At 40.8% G+C, this 22028-nt stretch overlaps 1 protein-coding gene across 1 annotated transcript in view; it reads right to left on the bottom strand.

Moving 5' to 3' along the window:
• The window catches only part of Adgre1 (adhesion G protein-coupled receptor E1), a 76081-nt gene that overhangs the window by 22013 nt on the left and 32040 nt on the right, over positions 1–22028 (bottom strand). Inside the window, exons 13-16 of the mRNA XM_041669494.1 lie at positions 17872–18049; positions 14505–14624; positions 11699–11883; positions 10526–10696 (exon numbers count right to left, since the gene is read on the bottom strand). Coding sequence (XP_041525428.1) covers positions 10526–10696; positions 11699–11883; positions 14505–14624; positions 17872–18049 — 654 coding nt within the window. The remainder of the gene's footprint in view (positions 1–10525; positions 10697–11698; positions 11884–14504; positions 14625–17871; positions 18050–22028) is intronic.

Raw genomic sequence — 22028 nt, 5'->3', positions numbered from 1 at the left:
AGCCTCCTACAGGTAAGCTGCTCCACTCCTGCATCGATTAGACCCTGTAAGCTACAAGTCCCATTCTGCCCCCAAACCCACCCATCCACAGTGACCTTGGCAGCTTTCTAAGGCACAGACTGTGTCTGCACAGAGCTGACCAAGAGGTGAGTTGCCAGCTCCCTAGGTAGTCAGCCCAGTCTCTAGGCCCTAGGCACTGGGTCAAAACCCTGGGCTGCTCCCCCACCCACCTCAGCTTCACTAGATAGGCAGTAGGCAAGTCATCTGCACACTGGCTGCTCCAACACACACCCATCAATCAGATCCTGTAATCTACAAGTCCTACTTTGCCCCAAATCCCACCCATCCATGGAGACATCAGCAGCTTCCTGAGACACAGAGAGCAACTGCACAGAACAGACCAAGAGCAACTGCCTAAGACACAGACAGAAATTCCAATGATCAGTCCAAGAGAGGAACCCTGAGACACAGACACCACCTGCGAGGATTGGACCAAGGGACAAAGACACTTCCAACACCAGGTGGAGGAAGAGATGGGTAGGTGTCATTGCAGGAATACATTCAGCACCCTAAAAAGCAACATGGCAACAGCAGAACACAGTGGTCATAAAACAGGAAGACCTGAACATCCTAACCCAGAAAAATCAGAAGAAACCGACCTTAAATATAACTTTATGAAGATGATTGAGACCCTTAAAGAGAAAATGAAAAACTCCCTTTAAAATATGGAGGAAAAGGCAAACAAAAAATTAGAGGAAACCAATAAATCTCTTAAAGAAAGCAAAGAAACACCATAGAAAAACAATCAAACAGAAGAAGCAAACAGTTCAAGACTTGAAAACTGAAATGAGGCAATAAAGGAAATACAAATCAGAAACACAGCTTGCTCCAATACTGAGAGGACTTAAGAGGTGAGTGACAACCATCCAGTGGTACACCCCACTCTCTAGGACCTCCAAAGTGGAACAAAACCCTGGGGCTCTCCTCTAACCCCCTGAGCTTTTCTAGTCAGCCAGCAGTAGAGTTCCCTGCTGGTAGGCTCCTGCATTATCCAACCCCATCCACCAGACCCTACAAACTACTAGCCCCATCCTGCCCCAACTCGCCTATCCTTCTGCAACCTTGGTGGAACTCTGAAACACAGCTTTCTCCAATACTGAGGGGACCAAGAGCTTGCTACAACACTGAGGGGACCAAGAAGAGAGGACCAAGAGAGCAAACCAGGAGAAAAAGATCAAGAGAGCAGGCTTAGAGAGACCTCAGAGTTTTCTTGTGACACAGACATTGACAGTATAGCAGACCAAGAAAAACTACCGACAGCCATTTGCAGGGATTGGACCAAGATGCAAAGACATTGGCAGGCTCATTTGAAAGAAGAGATGGGTACGCGCCGATGCAAGAATTCATTAAACAATCTAAAAATCAACATAGTAACACCAGAACCCAGTGGTCACACAACAGGAAGAATTAATCATCCTAATCCAGAAGAAGCAGAAAAAAGTGACTTTAAATGTAACTTTATGAAAATTTTGGAGACCTTTAAAGAGGAAATGAAAATTTCCCTTAAAGAAATGGAGGAAAAGACAAACAAAAAATTGGAAGCAATTAATAAATCCCACAAACAAACCCAAGAAAACCAACCAAGCAAACAAACAGGTGAAGCAAACAGTTTAAGACTGGAACACTGAAATAGAGGCAATAAAGAAAACACAAACTGAGGAAATTCTGGATATGGAAAATCTGAGTAAATGAATAGGAACTACAGAGACAAGTATAACCAACAGAATAGAAGAGATAGAAGAAAGAATCTCAAGTGTTGAAGATATTGCACAGGAAATAGACTCATTAATCAAAGAAACATTAGATCCAACAAATACATCCAGGAAATCTGGGACACCGTGAAAAGACCAAACCTAAAAATAATAGGGGTAGAAGAAGAACTCCAGCTCAAAGGCACAGAAAATATATTCAACAAAATCATAAAAGAAAACTTGTCCAACCTAAAGAAGGATATCCCTATGAAGGTACAAGATGCTTACATAACAACAAAAAAAACTGCATCACAAAACATCCCCTTGCCATATAATAATCAAAATGCAAAGCATGCAGAATAAAGAAAGAATATTAAGAGGTGCAAAAGGAAAAGGTCAAGTAGCATATAAAGGTAGACCAGACCTATCAAAATTACACCCAAATTCTCAATTTCCATTGAAAGTGAGAAGATCCTGGGCTGATGTGCTACAGACACTAAGAGATCATGGATTCAAGCCAAGGCTATGATACCCAGCAAAACTTTCAATCACCATCAATGGAGAAAACAAGATATTCCACGACAAAAACAGATTTAAACGATATGTATCCACAAACCCAGCCCTACAGAAAGCACTAGACAGAAAACCCCAACCCCAAGGAAGCAAACTGCACATACAAAAATACAGGGAACAGATAACCCTCCACCAGCAAAACCCAAAGAAGGGAAACACACAAACACTACTACCGAAAAAAATAACAGGAATTAACAAGCACTGGTCATTAATATCTCTTAATATCAATGGACTCAATTCACCTATAAAAAGACACAGGCTAAGAGAAAACTTGGCCCTTTTATCATCTGTGTAAAGGAGGGCTACTGATTTTTTTTAGTTAATCTGGTATCCTGCTATATTACTGAAAATATTCATGACTTGTAGAAATTAGGACCTCAAGAATTATATTGAATAGATAAGGAGAGAATGGACAACCCTGTCTTGTTCCTGATTTCAGTGGGATCGCTATGAGTTTCTCTCCATTTACGTTGATGTTGGCTGTTGGCTTACTCTATATTGCCTTTATTATATTTAGGTATGTTCCTTGTATCCCTGCTCTCTTCAAGACCTTTATCACAAAGGGATATTGTATTTTGTCAAAAGCTTTTTTGGCATTTGATGAGATGATCATGTGGTTATTATTTTTCACTTTGTTTATGTGGTGGATTATGTTGACAGATTTTCAGATGTTGAACCATCCCTGCATCTCTGGGATGAAGCCGACTTCATCATGGTGGATGATGGCTCTGATGTGTTCTTTTTGCCAGCATTTTACTTAGTATTTTGTCATCAATGTTCATGAGTGAGATTGGTCTGTATTTATCTTTCTTAGTAACATCTTTGTGTGGTTTGGGTATCAGGGTAATTGTAGCTTCATACAAAGAGTTTTACAATGTTTCTTCTATTTCTAGTGTGTGTAACAATTTTGAGAAGTATTGGTATTAGGTTTTTTTTTTTTTAATCTTGTAGAATTCTGAATTGAAATAATCTGGTCCTGGGCTTTTTTTTTTTTTTTTTGGTTGGGAGACTTTTGATGACTGTTTCTATTTTTTTTGTTTGTTTGTTTTTCGAGACAGGGTTTCTCTGTGGTTTTGGAGCCTGTCCTGGAACTAGCTCTTGTAGACCAGGCTGGCCTCGAACTCACAGAGATCCGCCTGCCTCTGCCTCCCGAGTGCTGGGATTAAAGGCGTGCGCCACCACCGCCCGGCTGACTGTTTCTATTTCTTTAGCACTTATAGTTCTGTTATATTTGCTATCTGGTCTTGATTTAATTTTGGGAAGTTATATCCATGATATTTATTCAGAAAGTTGTTCATTTCCTTTAAGTTTTCCTATTTTGTGGAGTATAGGTTTTTGATTCTAATGATTCTCTGGATTTCATCCATGTCTATTGTTATATCCCTTTTTTGTTTCTGATTTTGTTAATTTGGATGTTCTCACTCTGCCTTTTGGTTAGTTTGGATAAAATTTTGTCTATTTTGTTGATTTTCTGGAAGAACCAACTCTGTCTCATTGATTCTTTGCATTGTTTTCTTTGTTTGTATTTTGTTGATTTCAGCTTTCAATCTGATTATTTCCTGTCATCTAGTTCTCCTGGTGAGTTTCTTTCTTTTTCTAAACTTTTCAAATGTTCTGATAACTCACTAGTGTGGGATTTTTCCAGCTTCTTTATGTAGGCATTTAGTGCCATGAACTTTCCTCTTAACACTGCTTTCATTGTGCCCCATAAATTTTGGTATGTTGTGTGGTCATTTCATTGAATATAAGGAAGTCTTTAATTTCTCCCTTAATTTCTTTCTTGAGCCATTGATGATTCAGGTGAGCATTGTTTAATTTCCATGTGTTTGTGGGCTTCCTGGAATTAGTGTTGCTGTTAAGTTCTAGTTTATAGCCTTGGTGATGTGATAAGATACATGTGGTTATTCCAATTTTTTCTGTCTGTTAAAGTTCCTTTTTGTTGCCAAGTATGTGGTCAATTTTTGAGAAGGTTCCATGAGGTGCTGAGAAGAAGGTATATTCTTTTCTATTTGGATGGAATATTCTATAGATGTCTGTTAAGTCCATTTTAGTCATAACATCTGTTCGTTTCCTTACTTCTCTGTTCATTTTTTGTCTCACTGACCTGTCCAGTGGTGAGAGTGGCATGTTGAAGTCTCCCCCCATTAGTGTGTAAGGTCATGAGAGGAGAACTTGAAGTCTCCCCCTATTAGTTTGTAAGGTCATGACAGGATAACTCAGAGTGAGTTCCAGGGAGCTCATTGACTCTGAACTGACAGCAAGGGAGCCTGCATGGAACTAACCTAGGCCTTCTGCTTGTTTGTGACAGTTGTGAAGCTTGATCTGTTTGTGGAGCTCCTAATAATGGGATCAGGATCTGTCCCTGACACTTGAGCTGACTTTTGGGAACCCATTCCCCGTAGGTTGCCTCACCCAACCTTGATGCAGGAGGAAGAGCTTGGTCCTGCCTCAACTTGATGTGCCCTGCTGTACTGACTCCCATTGGAGGTCTACCCCTTTCTGAATGGAGATGGAGGAAGATAGGTGGGAGGGTAGAATGAATGTAGGAGGAGAGGAGGGAGGGGGAAATGGTCAGTATGTAAAACAAATGAAAAAATAATTAAAAAGAACAGGTTAGGAAAAAATCTGCCTTAATTGAGCCTACTTATAATTCCCAGCCTATCAAAAGACATCTGTGGAAAATCCTTTCACAAGGAATGTTAAACAGTTCCACCTTGTGTCAATGTTTTGTACAACGGCCATTGGAAATAATCAGGTTTCTCAATCTATAATTTACCATTATATGGATGATATCTTGCTAGCTGATTCAGATGCAAATACATTAGAAAAATGCTTAAGGAATTACAGAAAAAATTGCCTTGTTGGGGATTACAAACTGTTGCTAAAAAAATTTAAAAAGGAGAGTCTATTACTTACCTAGGATAAACACTAGGCTTACAAAAAAATGACCACAGAAAGTACAAATCAGGAAAGGTCAATTATAAAATAATAATGATTTTCAAATATTGCTGGGAGATATTAACTGGCTATGGCTCACAATTGGAATGACAACTCAAGAACTAAGTAATTTATTTCAAACCTTGCAACATAATAAAACTTAAATAGTCCAAAAGACGTATCTGCTGAGACTGAGAGATAGCTAGTTTTATTAAAAAAAAATTTACAGGATGTACATGTGTATTGTTTGGATCCAGACCTTGATTTTATTTTGATTTTTTTGCCTTCTATGCATTCTCCTACTGGAATTCTAGCAGAGGAGATAATATCTTAGAATGAATATTTTTACGAGAAAAGCAAGGTAAAAACTTAAAGACCTATGTAGAAAAAGTTTTCAAACTGACTCTGAAAGGAAAATTAAGACTTCATCAATTAGCATAAATAGACCCAGTGAAAATTGTGGTACCTTTTACCTAGCCTGTTTGGATGCTCGCCTTCCTAGACCTGAATGGAAGGGGGAGGACCTTTGACTTCCCACAGGGCAGAGAACCCTGACTGCTTTTTGGACTGGAGAGGGAGGGAGAGAGGAGTGAGGGGAGGGGGAGGGAAATGGGAAGCGGGGAGGAGTAAAATGAAACAGATTTTTATAGATTACAACATAAAGAATATTACAGGCATACCACAAATTCCTACAGGACAAGCATTTATACAAAGATCTAATTGCACTCTAAAAGATACTATTAATAAACAGAAAAGGGTAATAAAAACCCCCAAAAATAGACTGAACAATGCATTATCAACTTTAAATTTTCTAATGCTAATGATAAAAAATGATAGCTCATATACTTTAAAGATATATTGACCTCAGAGTAGAAACCAGGATGTGTGTTCTGTTGGCGAAGAGGTTTTGATTTTGTTTCTACAGGAGAAGAAAAGCTATGGATACCATTAAAATGAGAGACCGCTTGATTAGAAGAGGTGATAGCTTATCAAACAGCATTAGAATCCAATCTAAACTGAAAGATAAGACTAACAAATGTCTTTCATTTGATCAGACATAATTTGCCAAAAAGGAAATTCCCTAAAGTTAGGGTTGGGACAGGTTTTTTTTTAACTTTCCAAAAGAATGAAGGCATTCAACTAAGAAAAGTGAAGACCACTGGACAAATGACACATCTGAAGAAAAAGTACAAATCATCCAGAGAAAATATCCCCTCCCCAAAAGAGTAAATTGTCCTAGTGGTATAACACATTTCCAACAGATAAAATTTCATATATTTTCCCAAATGTTTGTTTCTGCTGGTCTCTAGACATATAGGGCAAATGGTCTTTTTGTAGTTCCAGTTCAATAAAAAATTAAACTGACTTTGGAGTTGTAGCACAGCTCTCTCCTTCTCTAAACTCAAGCATGCTTGTTAAAGTAAAATCCAAAACCTCTGTCTAATGTCAGAAGAGCCACCTGATATGGGACAGAAGAAAACCCAAAATTAAGGGACTATTCTGTTATTGCCAATCTCATATTCAGTTGGTTTTATTTAGACTTAAAATTTTTAAGGTATAAATATTATCTCAAACTTTATAAGATTTACATACGTACATATAGATTTTTAAACTTTCTGTTAATGATTATATAATGTACTAATCTTAGAAAGATGCTCCATCTAGCTTTCTGTATGTGATTTCAGGTTTGAGTCTCTATCAGGTAACTAGGAATTATGTTTTTCTACCCTGGATGTACTTCACAAATTGTGGTCTTTTAACTTCTTTGAGATCTCCTGCATATGACATTTAAAATTGTGGTCTTTTAACTTCTTTGAGATCTCCTGCATATGACATTTAAAAGTGTTGTTTTCTGCTGTGTACAATGGCCATTCCTAACAGCAACCTTTGGCATTTCCAAAAGGATGATGGGGCCCCAAAACAATGATTCCACCTGGATTGCAGTAATGCCAATAAGCTGACAAATACCACCCAAAGATCATCTTTGTACTACAAACTGCTCAGAACAATTGCAAGGTAGCTAGCTAGCTGTGATGGTCAAGCCTCATGCACTGCTCCAGGCAGAACTTCAGAAAAGCCCTATGTTTTCTCACTACAAAGAGAATGGTAACAAGTGATACAGCTAACTCTCCCAGGATTTGACCATTATTTCAATTTGATCATGATCCCCTAGAGATGCCATCACCTTCCAGACAGCAGGAAGCAATCTAGAGAACATGAAGCCAACCTTGCCAGCAGATGGGATGGATGGTTTTTTGGCATTCCATGAGTTATGGATATTTGTCATCATTTAGGTGGGTTGTTATAAGTTGCTGTTGGTAATGGTCAAGAAAAAAGCTGAACAAAGGATATTAGATTCAGGGATCGCATTCTGAAAAGAAAAGGGGGAATATAGAATCATGGGATAAAAGGGTAGATTATTTTTTTTTTTTTTGGTTTTTCGAGACAGGGTTTCTCTGTGGTTTTGGAGCCTGTCCTGGAACTAGCTCTTGTAGACCAGGCTGGTCTTGAACTCACAGAGATCCGCCTGCCTCTACTACCGCCCGGCAAAGGGTAGATTATTGAATCTACTTTTAAACTAAAAATCTATTACTATTCCCAAATATTTTACATTGGTATGGAACTTTGGACATTGATGCAAATTTGAGGTTAGTTTTGTTATACTGTATATGTTTCTACTCTTGTTGAAGATATTTTTATATCTTGATGCCAACTTAAAGTTATTTTTGTTAGAACATGCTGTATCCATGTTTCTACTCTTATTTAATGTATTGTACTGATGCAGCTCATTTAACAATGTAATGTGAGTTTCTAGTCCTTGAAAGTTATTATTACAAACTATTTAGGATAATAGAGAAATGCAGGTTAGTCACCTATTACAATCAAATCTGTATTCATGTTAGATAAGTTTTCAAAGTCAAACAGAGATATATTGTAGAGAGACAGGTGATCTTCAAACGCTTTAAAGATCCACAGAATATGGCATTATTTTAATAATATAAAGCTTTTTATGACAGCAAGACATGTCTTCTCCTGGCAGTACCAATCTGCTTCAGAGAAGATGATTGGCACTGAAGAAACTTCATCTAGAGTTTGCTTTCTTTGGGGCAAAAGTTATCCACTGGGCAAGAAACTGCCCTTGCCTCAATTGCTGACATTATGCTGTCCAAATTGGACAAGCAGGTCACAAAAGAAAGTGTCTGCCAAACTTTGTTAAAGTAGGACAGTCCTTCAAAATTCCTGCTTCACAGACAAGTCTGTCAGATATTCCAGGCTTGTAGACTGAAGACAGATGCCCCAACATTACAGAGCAGCCTTGGGTTACCATTCAGGAAGCCAATTGTTTCTTAGTTTTGGAAATTGTTTGCTCTGTGCTACTTTACTTGGGTAATATTTATATCCTTTTTATGTCTCTGATGTAATTGAAGACTGGATAGTTAGAGTTTTGTCATTACCAAATACAGAAAAGAAACAAAAGAGGTGTAAAGTGTCTAAGTTTGAGAGACATAAATGGATAGTTTTGGGTTGGTAATACAATTTAAGATAGAAAGTAAATTAGGTACAAAACTTTGGATTCATCAAGATAGGATATTGGAGTATTTTCTCAGAATTTGCCAAATGCAAATGGACTGGACATTGTAAATGCAATTCTTACCTGGTAAGTGTTCTTATTGTATAGTTTTATTATGTTAGAGTTATAGCCTTTCCTTTATATTTAGACAAAAAAAGGAAATGTGTGATATTTTGATTGCATTCTGACAATAAGACTTGCTTTGAATCAGAGGGCAGAGCTAGCCACTAGCTGACCAAAATTAGCCATAGACGTTTTGGAGGACTGAGAACAGCTAGAGAGATAGGTAGTAGTGAGGCAGAGCTTAGAGGGGTCTCAGTTCTTTTGGATAGAAGAATTGAAGAGATAGGAAGTCACTGGCGCCTTCTCCACCACTTCCTTGATCATTTAGGTACTTACCCTGATATTTGACTAGTTTTTATTGATAAAGCATAATTAGATAAATGCATCACCCTCAATCATACTTCATCAATCAAGGGCATTTTCCATAACAGTTAAGACACCTCCCCTCTCTATGAAGTCAATGAACTCTGCTGTGCTCACTTTTTTGTTCCTCCTGTGGATATATCTCAATGGAGACTCTACACCCAGACCTCAAAGGCAAGGGATTCTAGGAACTGTAGTTTGTAGATGATCTTTCTAGTGAACGGAGTACAGAGAATTCTCTGTGGAGGGGATGAGTACTGGGGGATGTCAGAATATCATCAGCCTCTACTGGCATCCAGAAATTCCTACAACTCAGTTTGTGGTTGATGTCTACAGTTTAGAACAAAGAGAATTTGGGCACAAAGCTTTCTCAAGGTTCTAATACCAGCTCTACCACTTACTAATTCCATGATAATGCAGGGCACTAAGCATCAATCTTTATCCCATGAACTTGACCAATAAACAATTAGCTTCGAACAAAAAGTCACAAAATAAAGTAAGTGCTCATAGAACAAGACCTGTGAAATATATTGGGTATGCCTGTATGAGTCTGTGACAGCTCATCTTGGTAGTCAAGGTAGTTAAATCTGAAATCCAACAAATGGTCATCTATTGGGCATACCCATGACAAATGTTATCGGTCAGACTATGTGAAAGACCCATCCTAGATCTGGTTGGCAGCCCAAATAAAAGGAGGTATAAGGGAAGAGCTTTGCTTTTTGCTTCATTTTCTTCACATCTTGCTGTCAAGCTTATCTATTCTGATATTGTTGCTGCTGCTGTGTTTTTTGGATGATACCAAAACCCAGATTTTTCAGGTTTCCAATGTGGACAGAAACCCAGAGTTCTCCAAATATCCTTCAGACTGTTGGTGCCAGGTTGATATTCAACTCCTTGGCCTGAGTGTTTACTGGATTCTTGGCCTCTCCAGTGTGAAGGCAGCCATACGTAGAATGCATAGGTCATACCATACAAACCAATATATAATACAGCTTCTCTAACACATGCTCATTATCCTGTCCTGTTCCTCTTAGAAAGCCTGACCAATGCAGGGCTATTACATCTGATTTTGTACTTTAGTTCCATGGCTTCTAACCACATCATGAATTCCTCTATCATAGGGCTACAACACACATCTTTCTCCCCCTGTGGTTACTTTCTGCAATATTCAAGACTATGGAGAAAAACCAATGATGTTCTATCAACACATCCCTATTAAGTTTCAGTCAAGATATTCAGGGAAGCATGAACAGTTGCCAGTACTCACTGTGAGCTCCTGAGAAGCCATGATGATGGCCAAGTTTGCCATCCGGTTACAGCTGCACTCTGTGAATGTCTCAGATGCTTTGGTGATCTCACAGCCTGAGCGTGTCCATCTCCCATCCTCCACATTAGGGTTCCAAGAGACACAGATGGGCCTCTCAGACTTCTGCTTTGGCTGAAAGATCAGAGGTCCCAGTCACCTGAGAACTTCACTGGGATGGAATCAATGTGACCAAACTCAAGCCAGAACTTCCAGGGAATGGAAAAACTGACTGTATTTCAGTTTGTAGTGTTGCTTTATATAGTGTTAGACCACACTGTTATTGTTATGAGGAAATTCCTTTCAGAGCTGGGGAAATAGCTCAGCATATAAAAAGTACTTGCTGTGCATGCATAAGGAACTGAGTTCAAATCCCCAGCGTGTACATAATAAAAGCTGAGAGTGGAATCATAGGCCTATAATCCTAGCCCTGGGAAGCAGAGATAAGAGTTTCCATGAGGTCTGCTGATCAGACAGCCTGGCTGAATCAACAAACTCTGGGTTTACTGACTGATCTGGCCTCAAAAACTAAGGTTGAGAGGAGGCTGGAGAGACTGCTCAGTGGTTAATAACACTTCCTGCTCTTCCAGAGGAGCTTGATTGAGTTCCTAGTATCTATATTAGGTGGTTCACAACCACTTGTAACTCCAGCTCTGTGGAACCTGATGCCTCTGGACTCCATGGGTACTTGCACGTGTATGCACATATCCCCCCCCCCACACACACACACAATTGTAAATAATAAATGTAAATCTTTAGACTAAAATGAGAGAAATAAAGACACCTACCAATCATCTTTAGCTGCCACGTGTGCTAAAGACTGCATGCATGCGAGCATGCGTGCACACACACATACACACACACACATACACATACCTGTACAAATTCATCTACATGAGCATGAACACTTTTTTATCAATAACTATTGATAAAAACTGTGTCACCACTAAGAAAACTTGGAAAAGGGTACATAAGATCTCTCTTAGTAAAGAAGAAATGGAAATCCATTTCCTTCACCCAAATATGTCATTGTTTCAAAACAAAACAATCAATTGTTTCTTAAATAGGTGCCATCACAGCTGGGGTGGCAGGACTATTTGGTAGACACACAGGGGTCTCCAGAGATGCTGCACAAACCTGGATGTGTTGGAGGGTGTAGACAACAGTCTTGGAGAAGTCCTCCTTCTTCTCCCCAGTCACAATGCCACCAACAACACGGGAATTCATCCTCAGCTTCCAGGAGGTCTGACCATCTTCGAAGAAGCGTTCATCTAAAACCGATTCCATATTTGCAAAGGAGACAAAAGCCACTCCTGTGGTCCCTGTATGTCCCCAAAATAAAACAAAATAGAATTGCTTGTTCTGTTGATAATATAGATGGCACATTGCACAACAGGCATATGGTCAACATGTGAGCACAGGCAACATGTACACACACAGGCAACACATATGACATGCACATAGACAGACTCTCCCCGATTTACTCTAAGGTTGAAATACCAGAGAACTTGCAGATCAACTGAGGCATGAGAGAGGAAATGAACCCCATCCACACTCCTCATTCATCCCCAACCTAAACAGGAAGTTTGTGAAACCAAGAGACTTCGTGTACAAAGGAGAGTAGTTACCAAGAAGCTGATGGAGCAGACCTCATGATTTTTCTTAAATTTTAAAGTGTGCTTAAGTTTAGCTTTGCTTCATCTATAAGTCTTGTGACAGGACTGGGGACTCAGCAATAGAGAGCTTGTTCATGTGTGTGAGGCCTCCTGCTCACTACCTAGTGCCATACAAAATACATTGTTTGCAAATTATGACATTGGTCAATGTAACTTAGAAGCCACCAAATAACATATATAGTCATTGTAAAGACACCTGGGACTGGAAAGATGTCTCATCAGAGGAAGGTGTTTGTCACCAAGCCTGAAGACCTAAGTTCCATAAATTCCCCCACACAGTGAAGAAGGGAACTGAACTGACTCCCAAAAGTTGTCTCCAACTGTCATTTTTGTGCCTTGGTATGTTCGTATACATATGTACTGTTACAAGTGGATGGATGGATGGATGGATGGATGAAGAATGGGTGTAAAAGATGTCTAAAAGATTCTCTCTCTGTGTCTCTCCCTCTGCCTCTCTCTGTCTAATTTAATCTACTTACTGTTGTGTTAATAAATCCACCATTCTCTAAAAATTTGTCAGAGCAGGTATTCAAGTAGTTAGTCACATTGAATTCATAGTCAAGGGCAAAGAGAGAATGCACATCTTAGCCTGCTTGCTCTCTGAACTGCTCAGCTTGCTTCTCTGTTCTTCCACAGTCCGTGGATCGGTGCCACCCACAACTGGGTCTTCCCAATCAACTAATATAAGACAGACCCCCACAGACAAGGTCACAGGGCATCCTGACCTAGTCAGTCCCTCATCAACTCTTCCCAGATGATACTAGGCTGTGAGAAATGAGTAGTTAAAACTAGAAAGCACTGATTTTAAGTCAAAAAAGCAGGACTTGGAGGAAGGGATGAGAAAGGAAGAGGAAGGAAAGACGGGAGAGGGAGATATCCCAACCCATAGAATCAGCTTGTACTGCCCAAGCATACGGCCATCTGCTGGGTCCTGGGCACTCTACCCAGGGCCACATCCTGAAGCAAACTGACATTCCTTCCCCAGCTGCTAACAGCTCCTCACCTGGGGGTCTCTACCCATACTGGAGTCTTTGACATGAAACAATAAGTTCTTAAATATGGAAAGCCAAGCATAGTGGCACGTGCCTTTGATCCCAGCACTTAGGAGGCAGAGGCAGGAGGATCTCCTTGAGGTTGAGGTCAGCCTGGTCTATATAGGTAGTTCCAGGACATCTAAAACTATATAGGGCACTGTCTCTACCCCCATAAATCTACTACAAAATCAACTACTGACAGGTTCACAAACTACACCATCTAGTTTTGCAGAAACAGCCTAGAGCCAGACAGGGAAAAGGAGATTCATATAGGCCCCCAGACTGACATCAACCACACTACTTGGGAAAGAAACCAAGATGCTCATAGGTGCAGAACCTGAAGCTATATTGCACATGCACAAGGACATCCCCAGGACAAGGCTGTCTCATTAACCACTCTTCCTGTTACTGTTTGTACTTCTGTTTGCATTTTATTTCTATCTTATTCCATCCCCTTATCTTTGAATATTTTTGTTACAGTGTGAGTCCACTGCTCACGGTGGGAGTAGACCATGAGGTATGTGTGGAGGTCAGAGACTAGCATGTGGAAGTCAGCTCTCTCTTTTGTAGGTCCTGGGGACTGAACTCAGGTGGTCAGGCTTGGTGAAATGTGCCCTTACCCAATAGCTCCCTAATTCTGCATTTGTGGATTTTTTCTATCTCTTTTATCTCTTCTCTAATTTTTATTCTTTTATTTAGATGTGTGCATTTTTTCAACAGAAGTTGCTGTGTTATTCCCATGATGTGAAAGTGTCTGTAGTAGGAAAGAGAAGCCAAAAGTTGGGAGGCTAACCCAAGAGGACAAAACTGTGTTGGGAAGTCCAGTTTCGTGCCTCAACTTTCCTAGTGAGTCCCTGCCTGATGTGAGTGTTCACTTTGGTGTTGTCATTTCTAGGTGTTGCTATTTCTTCTTTGACTTGGAAGCCTCCTCTGAGCAACCCTGACCTGCCTGGAACATTCTTGATTGAGAAACACAGTTGGTTGCCTATGTGGTGTGTCCCCAGTTAATTGCTGAGTCTTTTGAGAACCGATCTGATGTTTGTTGTCTGTCCATTCATCTATCTATCTATCTATCTATCTATCTATCTATCTATCTATCTATCTCAGTCTGTCTGTCTGTTTATCTCCTCTCATCTGTTCTCCACCATCCGTATCTGCCTTGCAAGACTATAGATGATTTGTAGGGCGGGTGGACTGACCGCTCCACTACCTTGGTGCTCAGGACGACTGTACCTGTGGATTCTGATTCCTCGATGATGGAACAGCTAACATTCATCTCATCACCTCTGGCTTTCAAGTGAAAGGAGACATTCTCATTATTGCATTCTTCGTTGATAACTTTGCTTTCAATGTCTAAAAGGAAAACGGGGTGTTTTTGTGAAGACATGCAGAAAGTATATCTATCTTGAATTTGATTTCTGTCCAGCGAAGATGCACAGGGACTGGTGGCATGGTTCAGTGATGAAGGTCACTTGGGGCTCTTTCACGGGACCCAGGGTCAATTCCCAGAACCACCTGCACCTCCAGGGGATCCAGTGCCCTCTTCTGGCCTTCACAGGAACCTGCACTCACATGTACATACCCACAAATAGACACGCCAAGACACATAATTTAAAATAATGAAAAGTAGATCTTTTAAAAATACGCAAACATATAGTTGAAAGCAAAAGGAACAATGGAAAACCAGTTCATTTTAGGGAGACTCTTGAATCCTGACGGATGATGGGAAGTGTTACGTTTGGAGGACAATTCACCGTAGCTGTGATTTGGACTTTGAGTCAGTTCGCTTACGAAGCGCACAGCAAGCAGACAGAAATGATAAAACAAAGTGCAGAAGCAGTAGAGACCAGATCGGATACTTCCGCAACAGCAGGTCTGAGAACTAAACAACCAGTCGCAGTCCTGAATAACACAGGGTACCATGGGGGACATCTTCTCCTAGGTGAGAGTGTCCCCTGGCCATCTCTACCACAGACATCTTTCTATCACCGGCTGAACAGTAACTGATTGTTCTGCCTTGGAAGGTGCCTGAGAATGCTACACCCCACCCCAGCCATACTCAAGACACTGTAGCAGTAACTCTTTCTGTTCTAGAGGCATGGTATTTCTACTTGGGCTCTTTTTTTTCTTTTTTTTTTTAATTTTCAATTTCCCTTCTCACAGACTTGGGGGACCATCCTGGACAAAGGATGCTGGAGGGCAACCTATCCCAAACATGTTTGAGTCTGAAGGGGATCTCATCCCACCTCCACAGCCAGCTTGGTAAGCTTAAACAGCACAGAACAATTCATTCATGTATATTATGCAGGCCTTATAACAAAGTAGTGAGAAGCCTCACTGTCACTTCAGAAGGGGTTTTTCCCATCTGGGACCATAGCTCAGTAGGCAAAGTGCTCACCTCACAAACATGGAACTTGGGTTCCATTCCCAGAAGCCTCAAGTAAGAGACATCCAGGGATGGCGGTACACACTTGTGAAAAGCACTAGGGCCTATTGGCCATCTGAAGCCATACAGCGAGTTTCAGGGCAGGGAGAGACCCTGCTTCAAAGAAACATGGATAGCGCCTGAGAGAAATTAAAGCCTAGCATGTCTTCTGGCCTCCACTTGCATGCACTATACACATTCATACCTGCACACACATGAAGACAGAGAGAGGGGAGCATTCATATCTTAAGGGGATGCATCAGAGAGCAATAGAGTTGAAGTCAGCTGCAATAATTTGATTGTAGAATTTCCCCCTAAAAATACTTACATTGAAGGCTTGGTCCACCATTCGTGACACCAGTGATAAGTGGTGGAAATTTTAGGTTGTGAGCCCGGGACAAAGTTAGGTCATTACTAACATCCCTTAGAGAACTATTGCTCTTGTGCTCACTCTGTCTCTCCCACTCTTTCCCATAACCATGAAGGGAGAAGCCTCTTCAATCCACACTCTTCCATAATGTGCTGTGTTTCCACAGACCCAAACCAACCATGGTTGAAACCTCTGAAAACATGTGCCATAATCAAACCTTTCCGTTTTAAAAGTTGATGTGTCTCAGGAATTTGTTGCAGTAACAGAAAGCTGACTGATACATCAATAGCATCAAAAGTCAGTACCAATGCCAGAGTGAGTTAAATGTCATCCCTACCCCCAAATTCTCCAGTGCTGCCCCAACATCTCACTTCAACAAAACTTTCAGTACTTTCTCCCTCCTTCTCTATGAGTCTTCCTCCTACAAAGCCACCACTGCGCACTCTACTTCAGTCACACTGGCTTCTTTACTGCTCCTTACAGCTTCAGCTATTTTGGAAATCACTCAACTTGAAAGTGTGGTGGTGTGGATCTTTAATCTCAGCAAGCAGCTGGGATTGGAATGCCACCTCTAGGAATTGAACCCCAAACCTAGCCACTTGAGTTCAAGAGAAGCACTAGCACCCCCAGCTCCTCCATACCCCCACCTTCCTCCCCTCCCTGAGATCCATTGTGTGTTAACCATGTGACAGATTTCTGAGAGAACCAGTTTAAAGCAAGAAACACTGGCTTCAGAGGGTGTGAGCCATTGTGGCAGTCAGGAGTCAAAGGGAAAGAGTGAGAAAGTCCATGCCTGCAAACTGCCCCTTCCTTCTCCTGTTTGACCCAATGGGCACCGTCAGCTGCTATACAGCCCCACCTTCACTCCAAGGGGACCTTCCCCCTCCACTGCCTTCCCACAAACCAAGACACCTCGAGAGATGCCCTGGAAGATACACCAAGAAAGTGCTTTGCCAGTCACAATTTGCCAGCACACTGCCCTGGTCATAGTCCCTGATTACACTACATAGACTATCTTAGTTCATAATTTCCTCAGTCTATGGGATTTTTTTCTTGATAACATTTTATCTATATCACATATATCAGATGTCTAAATTCCTAAAACTACATTCTTATCCCTGGATCAGAGCAAGTATTAAAAAAGAATTTCCAATATCCATGGGACTGACCAACACAAGAACGGCTAACTGGAGTGAGAAGTGCATACAAAGATCAGGGGCATCCAATATCCCCAAGTGGTCAGCAATCAAGCATGTATCAGTCAGGAAAGGATGAGCCATGGTGCAGTAACAAAGAGCCCCCAAGTCTTCCAGGATTAAAAATAACACATATTTCTCAATAATTCTTTGGGTCCTTCATGAATTGATTTGCACCCTGTTCTTCATTATCTTAACTCTAAGACATGAGAACGTGGAATAGCTGCGGTGCTAAGATGCTCAGTCATTAAGGGAAAGGAAAAGAATATTCTAAAATTTGTGACATAGTCAAAAATTCCTTCCTAATGCTACATCGAGAATTACAATCCATCATCAACTTGGCAAGGAAAACTGGAAATAGCTAAACAAGAAAATGATTATCACATCTTAAATCATATAGTAGACATCCCAAAAATGTGTGTTAAATGAATTAAGGACACATGCTTGGTATCCTCTCTAATCCTGGCCAAGTGATTGATAAATTGTCAATGTCACTAATATATGGACCTGCTTTGCTGTGCGTTAGAGGTTTGGCATGTTTGTGAAAGTCATGAGAATCCAACTATGCTGTCCCCGAAAATCAGCCTGGCCCCCAAGGCTATGCAGTACCTAGATTTTCTGTCTGAATGGTCTGACTGACGTTTCCAGAGGGTGTCAGAAGTGTGGCCAGCATGGCACTTTCCACAGTCTCCAGCACGATGGTGCCCAGGGCTGATGTCTCCTCTCTGCTGATCTCAGTCCTCATGGGTACTTGATCCAGCACAAGGGAGATGCTCATAGCTGCACTCTGCAAAGAAACATTTGCTAATGTTTTCACCTCTCCCACTCCTCCTTTTCCTCCTCCCCCTGCTCCTTCTGTCCCTCTTCTTCCTGCTCTTCCCCCTGCTCCTTCCCCCTCCTTCTCCTGCTCCTCCACCACCCCTACCCCCCTCCTCCCTAGGTTTCTCCTCTTCTTGATCCTCCCATACCTCTTTTGTCCTCTCCTTCCTCCCTTCTTCCCAACTCCTCCCCTTCCTGATCCTCCTCCTCCCCTTTCTCTCCTTGCTCTTCCCCTGCTCACTCCCATCCTTCTTCTACTCCTCTCCCTCCCCCACTCCTCCTTCATCTTCTCCTGCTCCTCCCCTTCTGTAGTTAGCAAAATAACCTATGTCATCTCTAGCACTAGGAGAGAAGGTTGAGAATGGGGCTACTAAGTGTGGTATCATAGTTCTGAAATCACAGGACTCAGACGGCTGGGGCTAGTGTGCTATAGAGATTTGCATTGGTATAGATCTTTTATACAAATTTTGGGTCAATTTTGTTATATGTATATTTCTGCTCTTGGTTGAGGTATTGTGTTTGTGCAGCTCATTTAAAAATGTAATGTAAAGCCAGGCGGTGGTGGCGCACGCCTTTAATCCCAGCACTTGGGAGGCAGAGGCAGGCGGATCTCTGTGAGTTCGAGACCAGCCTGGTCTACAAGAGTTAGTTCCAGGACAGGCTCCAAAACCACAGAGAAACCCTGTCTCGAAAAACCAAAAAAATGAATAAATAAATAATAAAAGATTTATTTTAAAAAAATGTAATGTAAGCCATGCGGTGGTGGCACACACCTTCAATTACAGCACTCGGGAGGCAGAGGCAGGCAGATCTCTGTGAGTTTGAGGCTAGCCTGGTCTACAAAAGCTAGTTCCAGGACAGGCTCCAAAGCTACAGAGAAACCCTTTCTCAAAAAATAAAACAAACGGGGGCTGGAGAGATGGCTCAGAGGTTAAGAGCATTGCCTGCTCTTCCAAAGGTCCTGAGTTCAATTCCCAGCAACCACATGGTGGCTCACAACCATCTGTAATGGGGTCTGGTGCCCTCTTCTGGCCATACACACAGACAGAATATTGTATACATAATAAATAAATAAATAAATAAATAAATAAATAAATATTAAAAAAACAAACAAACAAAACAAAAATGTAATGTATAATTAAGAAATATGTTAGTAGATAATCATCTATAATAGTCAAGCTTTGTATTCATGTTAGTTAGGTTTTCTAGATATATAGAGACATATTTCAGTTAGATAGATAATCTTCAAACCTTTCAAAGACCTATGGAATGTGGCATTTAAAATGTCTTAAGAACTTAGGACTTTTCATGACAGTAAGACACATCTGCTCCTGGCAGGACCAACTACTTCATGAGGAAGATGGGTATCAAAGAGACTCTTCATGGAGTTTGTTAGCCATTTGGGCAAGAAACTGCTCTGCCTGGATTCCTTTATATTATGCTATATAAACTGGACTGGCAGGACCTACAGAAAAATGACTGCTGAACTTGCCTAAAGGTGAAACAGTCCTTTGGGGTTCCTGCTTCATGAAAGAGACTGCCAGACATTCTGCAGGACACAGAAAAGTGTCCTGACAAACTGCCAATATAGGCTGAACTGTCTTTGAAATTTCCTGCTTCATGGAAAACTCTGCTGGATGCTATAGGCCTGTAGGCTGAAGATGGATGCTCTAACATTACAGAAGAACTTTGGGTGACTGTCCAGGCAGCGAGATGTCTCTGTCAATTCTAGAGTTTTGGAAGTTACTTACAATGCACTTCATCTTTACTTAGGTAATATTATGTCCCTCTGGATTCTTGATGGAGTTGAAGAATATAGATAGTTACAGTTTTCCTCAGTTAAGATGAAAGATAAAGTAGATATAAATGTTATAACGATAATTCTTGCTTGATAACTGTTTTGTTATATATAATTTTACTATGTTGAAGTTAAAACCTTCCTTTTTATTTAGACGGAAAATGGGAGGTGATTTGAGATTCCCCTCTGTAAGCTGTGAATACCATTGGTTAATAAAGAATCTGTCTTGAGCCTGTGATAGGGCAGAATAAAGGTGGGTAGGGAAGACTGAACTGAATGCTAGGAGGAACAAGGCGGAGTCAGACAGAAACCATTAGTCCCACCAGAGATAGACCCTGGATGGAACTTTGCCTGTAAGCCACAGCCATGTGGGGATAAACAGATTAATAGAAATGGGTTAAATTAAGATGTATGAGCTAGCTAATAAGAAGCTAGAGGTAATAGGCCAAACAGTGATTTAATTATTACAGTTTCTGTGTGGTTATTTTGGGGCTGAGCAGCCAGGAACAAACAAGGGGTCTCTTACAATACTAGTGGGTTCTGGGCTACTTAGCCATTAAAGGCTCTTTTGAAAGACAGAGAGACCCTGTCTCACAAACAAAAAGAGACAAAAGTGACATCTGCTCAGTTCCATTTCAGGGCCCCATTAGGAATATTTAAGTCCAGTCTCGCCTTTGCAGGCCACAGCAAGCCAGTGCCTGAGCCAGCTTATACTCCACATGCTGTTTGACCTAGAAGCTTCTTCTATGGATAATCTCTCCAGACACACTTGAAAATTTCGCAAAAACCCCCCTCCGTGGTAATCATTTAAATTGTTTTCTGAAATATCAAGTTCTCAAAAGTTCCTTAACAGTTTGAACATGGAATTCAGTCACATAGTTCCCAACAGAACCGCTAGGGAAGAATGCTGTGTGAAGCCACATGTGTGAACAAGCAACATGCACCTGCATGCACTAAGGAGAGAGAGTTATGAACTAACATTCGTATCCTATCTAGTGAGGCATAGGAACAACAGCATTTGATATGTACTTCATAGACTCATATTGTGCTGGAGTGCTAAGAATAAATGAATGATAAACACTCAACCCAAGACAGGACACATATGTCATATCTCTATCCCAACACCCAGGGAACATTCAGATGAGGGGACAGAAAGAACGGAAGAGCTGGAATATGGGGGAGAGCTTCATGAAATGTTGCTGCCAGATACAACATCACCATAACAATGACAGCAACAGTGGACACCTGCAGAAGACCTGACCACAGAAGAAAACAAATATATGAATAAAATCAGCTTTTAAATCCTGCATTTAACTTTAGAGATCCAGAATAAACACTGAATTTTTATTCAGTATACTAAATTTCTTGGTTAATGCTCGACAGACATTTCTACCGTGTGTGTGTACACGCGTGCGTATGTATGTGTGCACATGCATACGTGCATATGTGCATTCTCACATGTGTGTACACTGAGAAGATAAAACAGTTGCTGTACTACTTTTTTTTGTCAACTTAACACAAGATAGAGCCATCTGGGAAGAGGAACCTCAACTGAGAAAATGTCTTCATCAAACTGTCTGCAGGCAAGTCTGTAGGATGTGTTCTTGATTGATGGTTAATGCGGAAAGGTCCAGACCACTGTGCTATCTCTGGACTGGTGATCCTGGGTTCTTTAAGAAGGAATGCTCCATGTATTTTCAATGATCATTTAATTTGAATTAACTAGTATGCATAGTCTCTCACATTTGCTCCATATATTTTCAATGATCATTTAATTTGAATTAACTAGTATGCATAGTCTCTCACATTAAAAATGTTTTTATTAAATTTTTTTAAACAACAGACTTGGGTTGTTGGAACAACTAATAATTTTTATAGAAATCTTATATTCCATTTCTAGGGACTCTTAATAAACTATATTGTGTCTTGAAGAAAAAAGAAAGTAGGCTGAACAAGTCATGAGGAGCAAGCCAGTAAACAGCACTACTCCATGGCCTGTGTATCAACCCCCTCCTCCATGTTCCTGACTTGAGTTCCCTCCTGACATACTACAAACTGTAAGTTGAAATAAGCTCTTTGTTTTTGATATGGGGCCCACACTCACTGTCCTCCTGACTCAGCCTCCCATGTAAAGCACTACAATCCTGCT

The sequence above is a fragment of the Microtus oregoni genome, unplaced genomic scaffold, assembly GCF_018167655.1.
Source record: "Microtus oregoni isolate MIOR12 unplaced genomic scaffold, Mior012 000019F_ref0000042, whole genome shotgun sequence".
Taxonomy (NCBI): domain Eukaryota; kingdom Metazoa; phylum Chordata; class Mammalia; order Rodentia; family Cricetidae; genus Microtus; species Microtus oregoni.
Note: the sequence above shows the minus strand (reverse complement) of the source record. Positions and strands in the feature narration are given on the sequence as shown.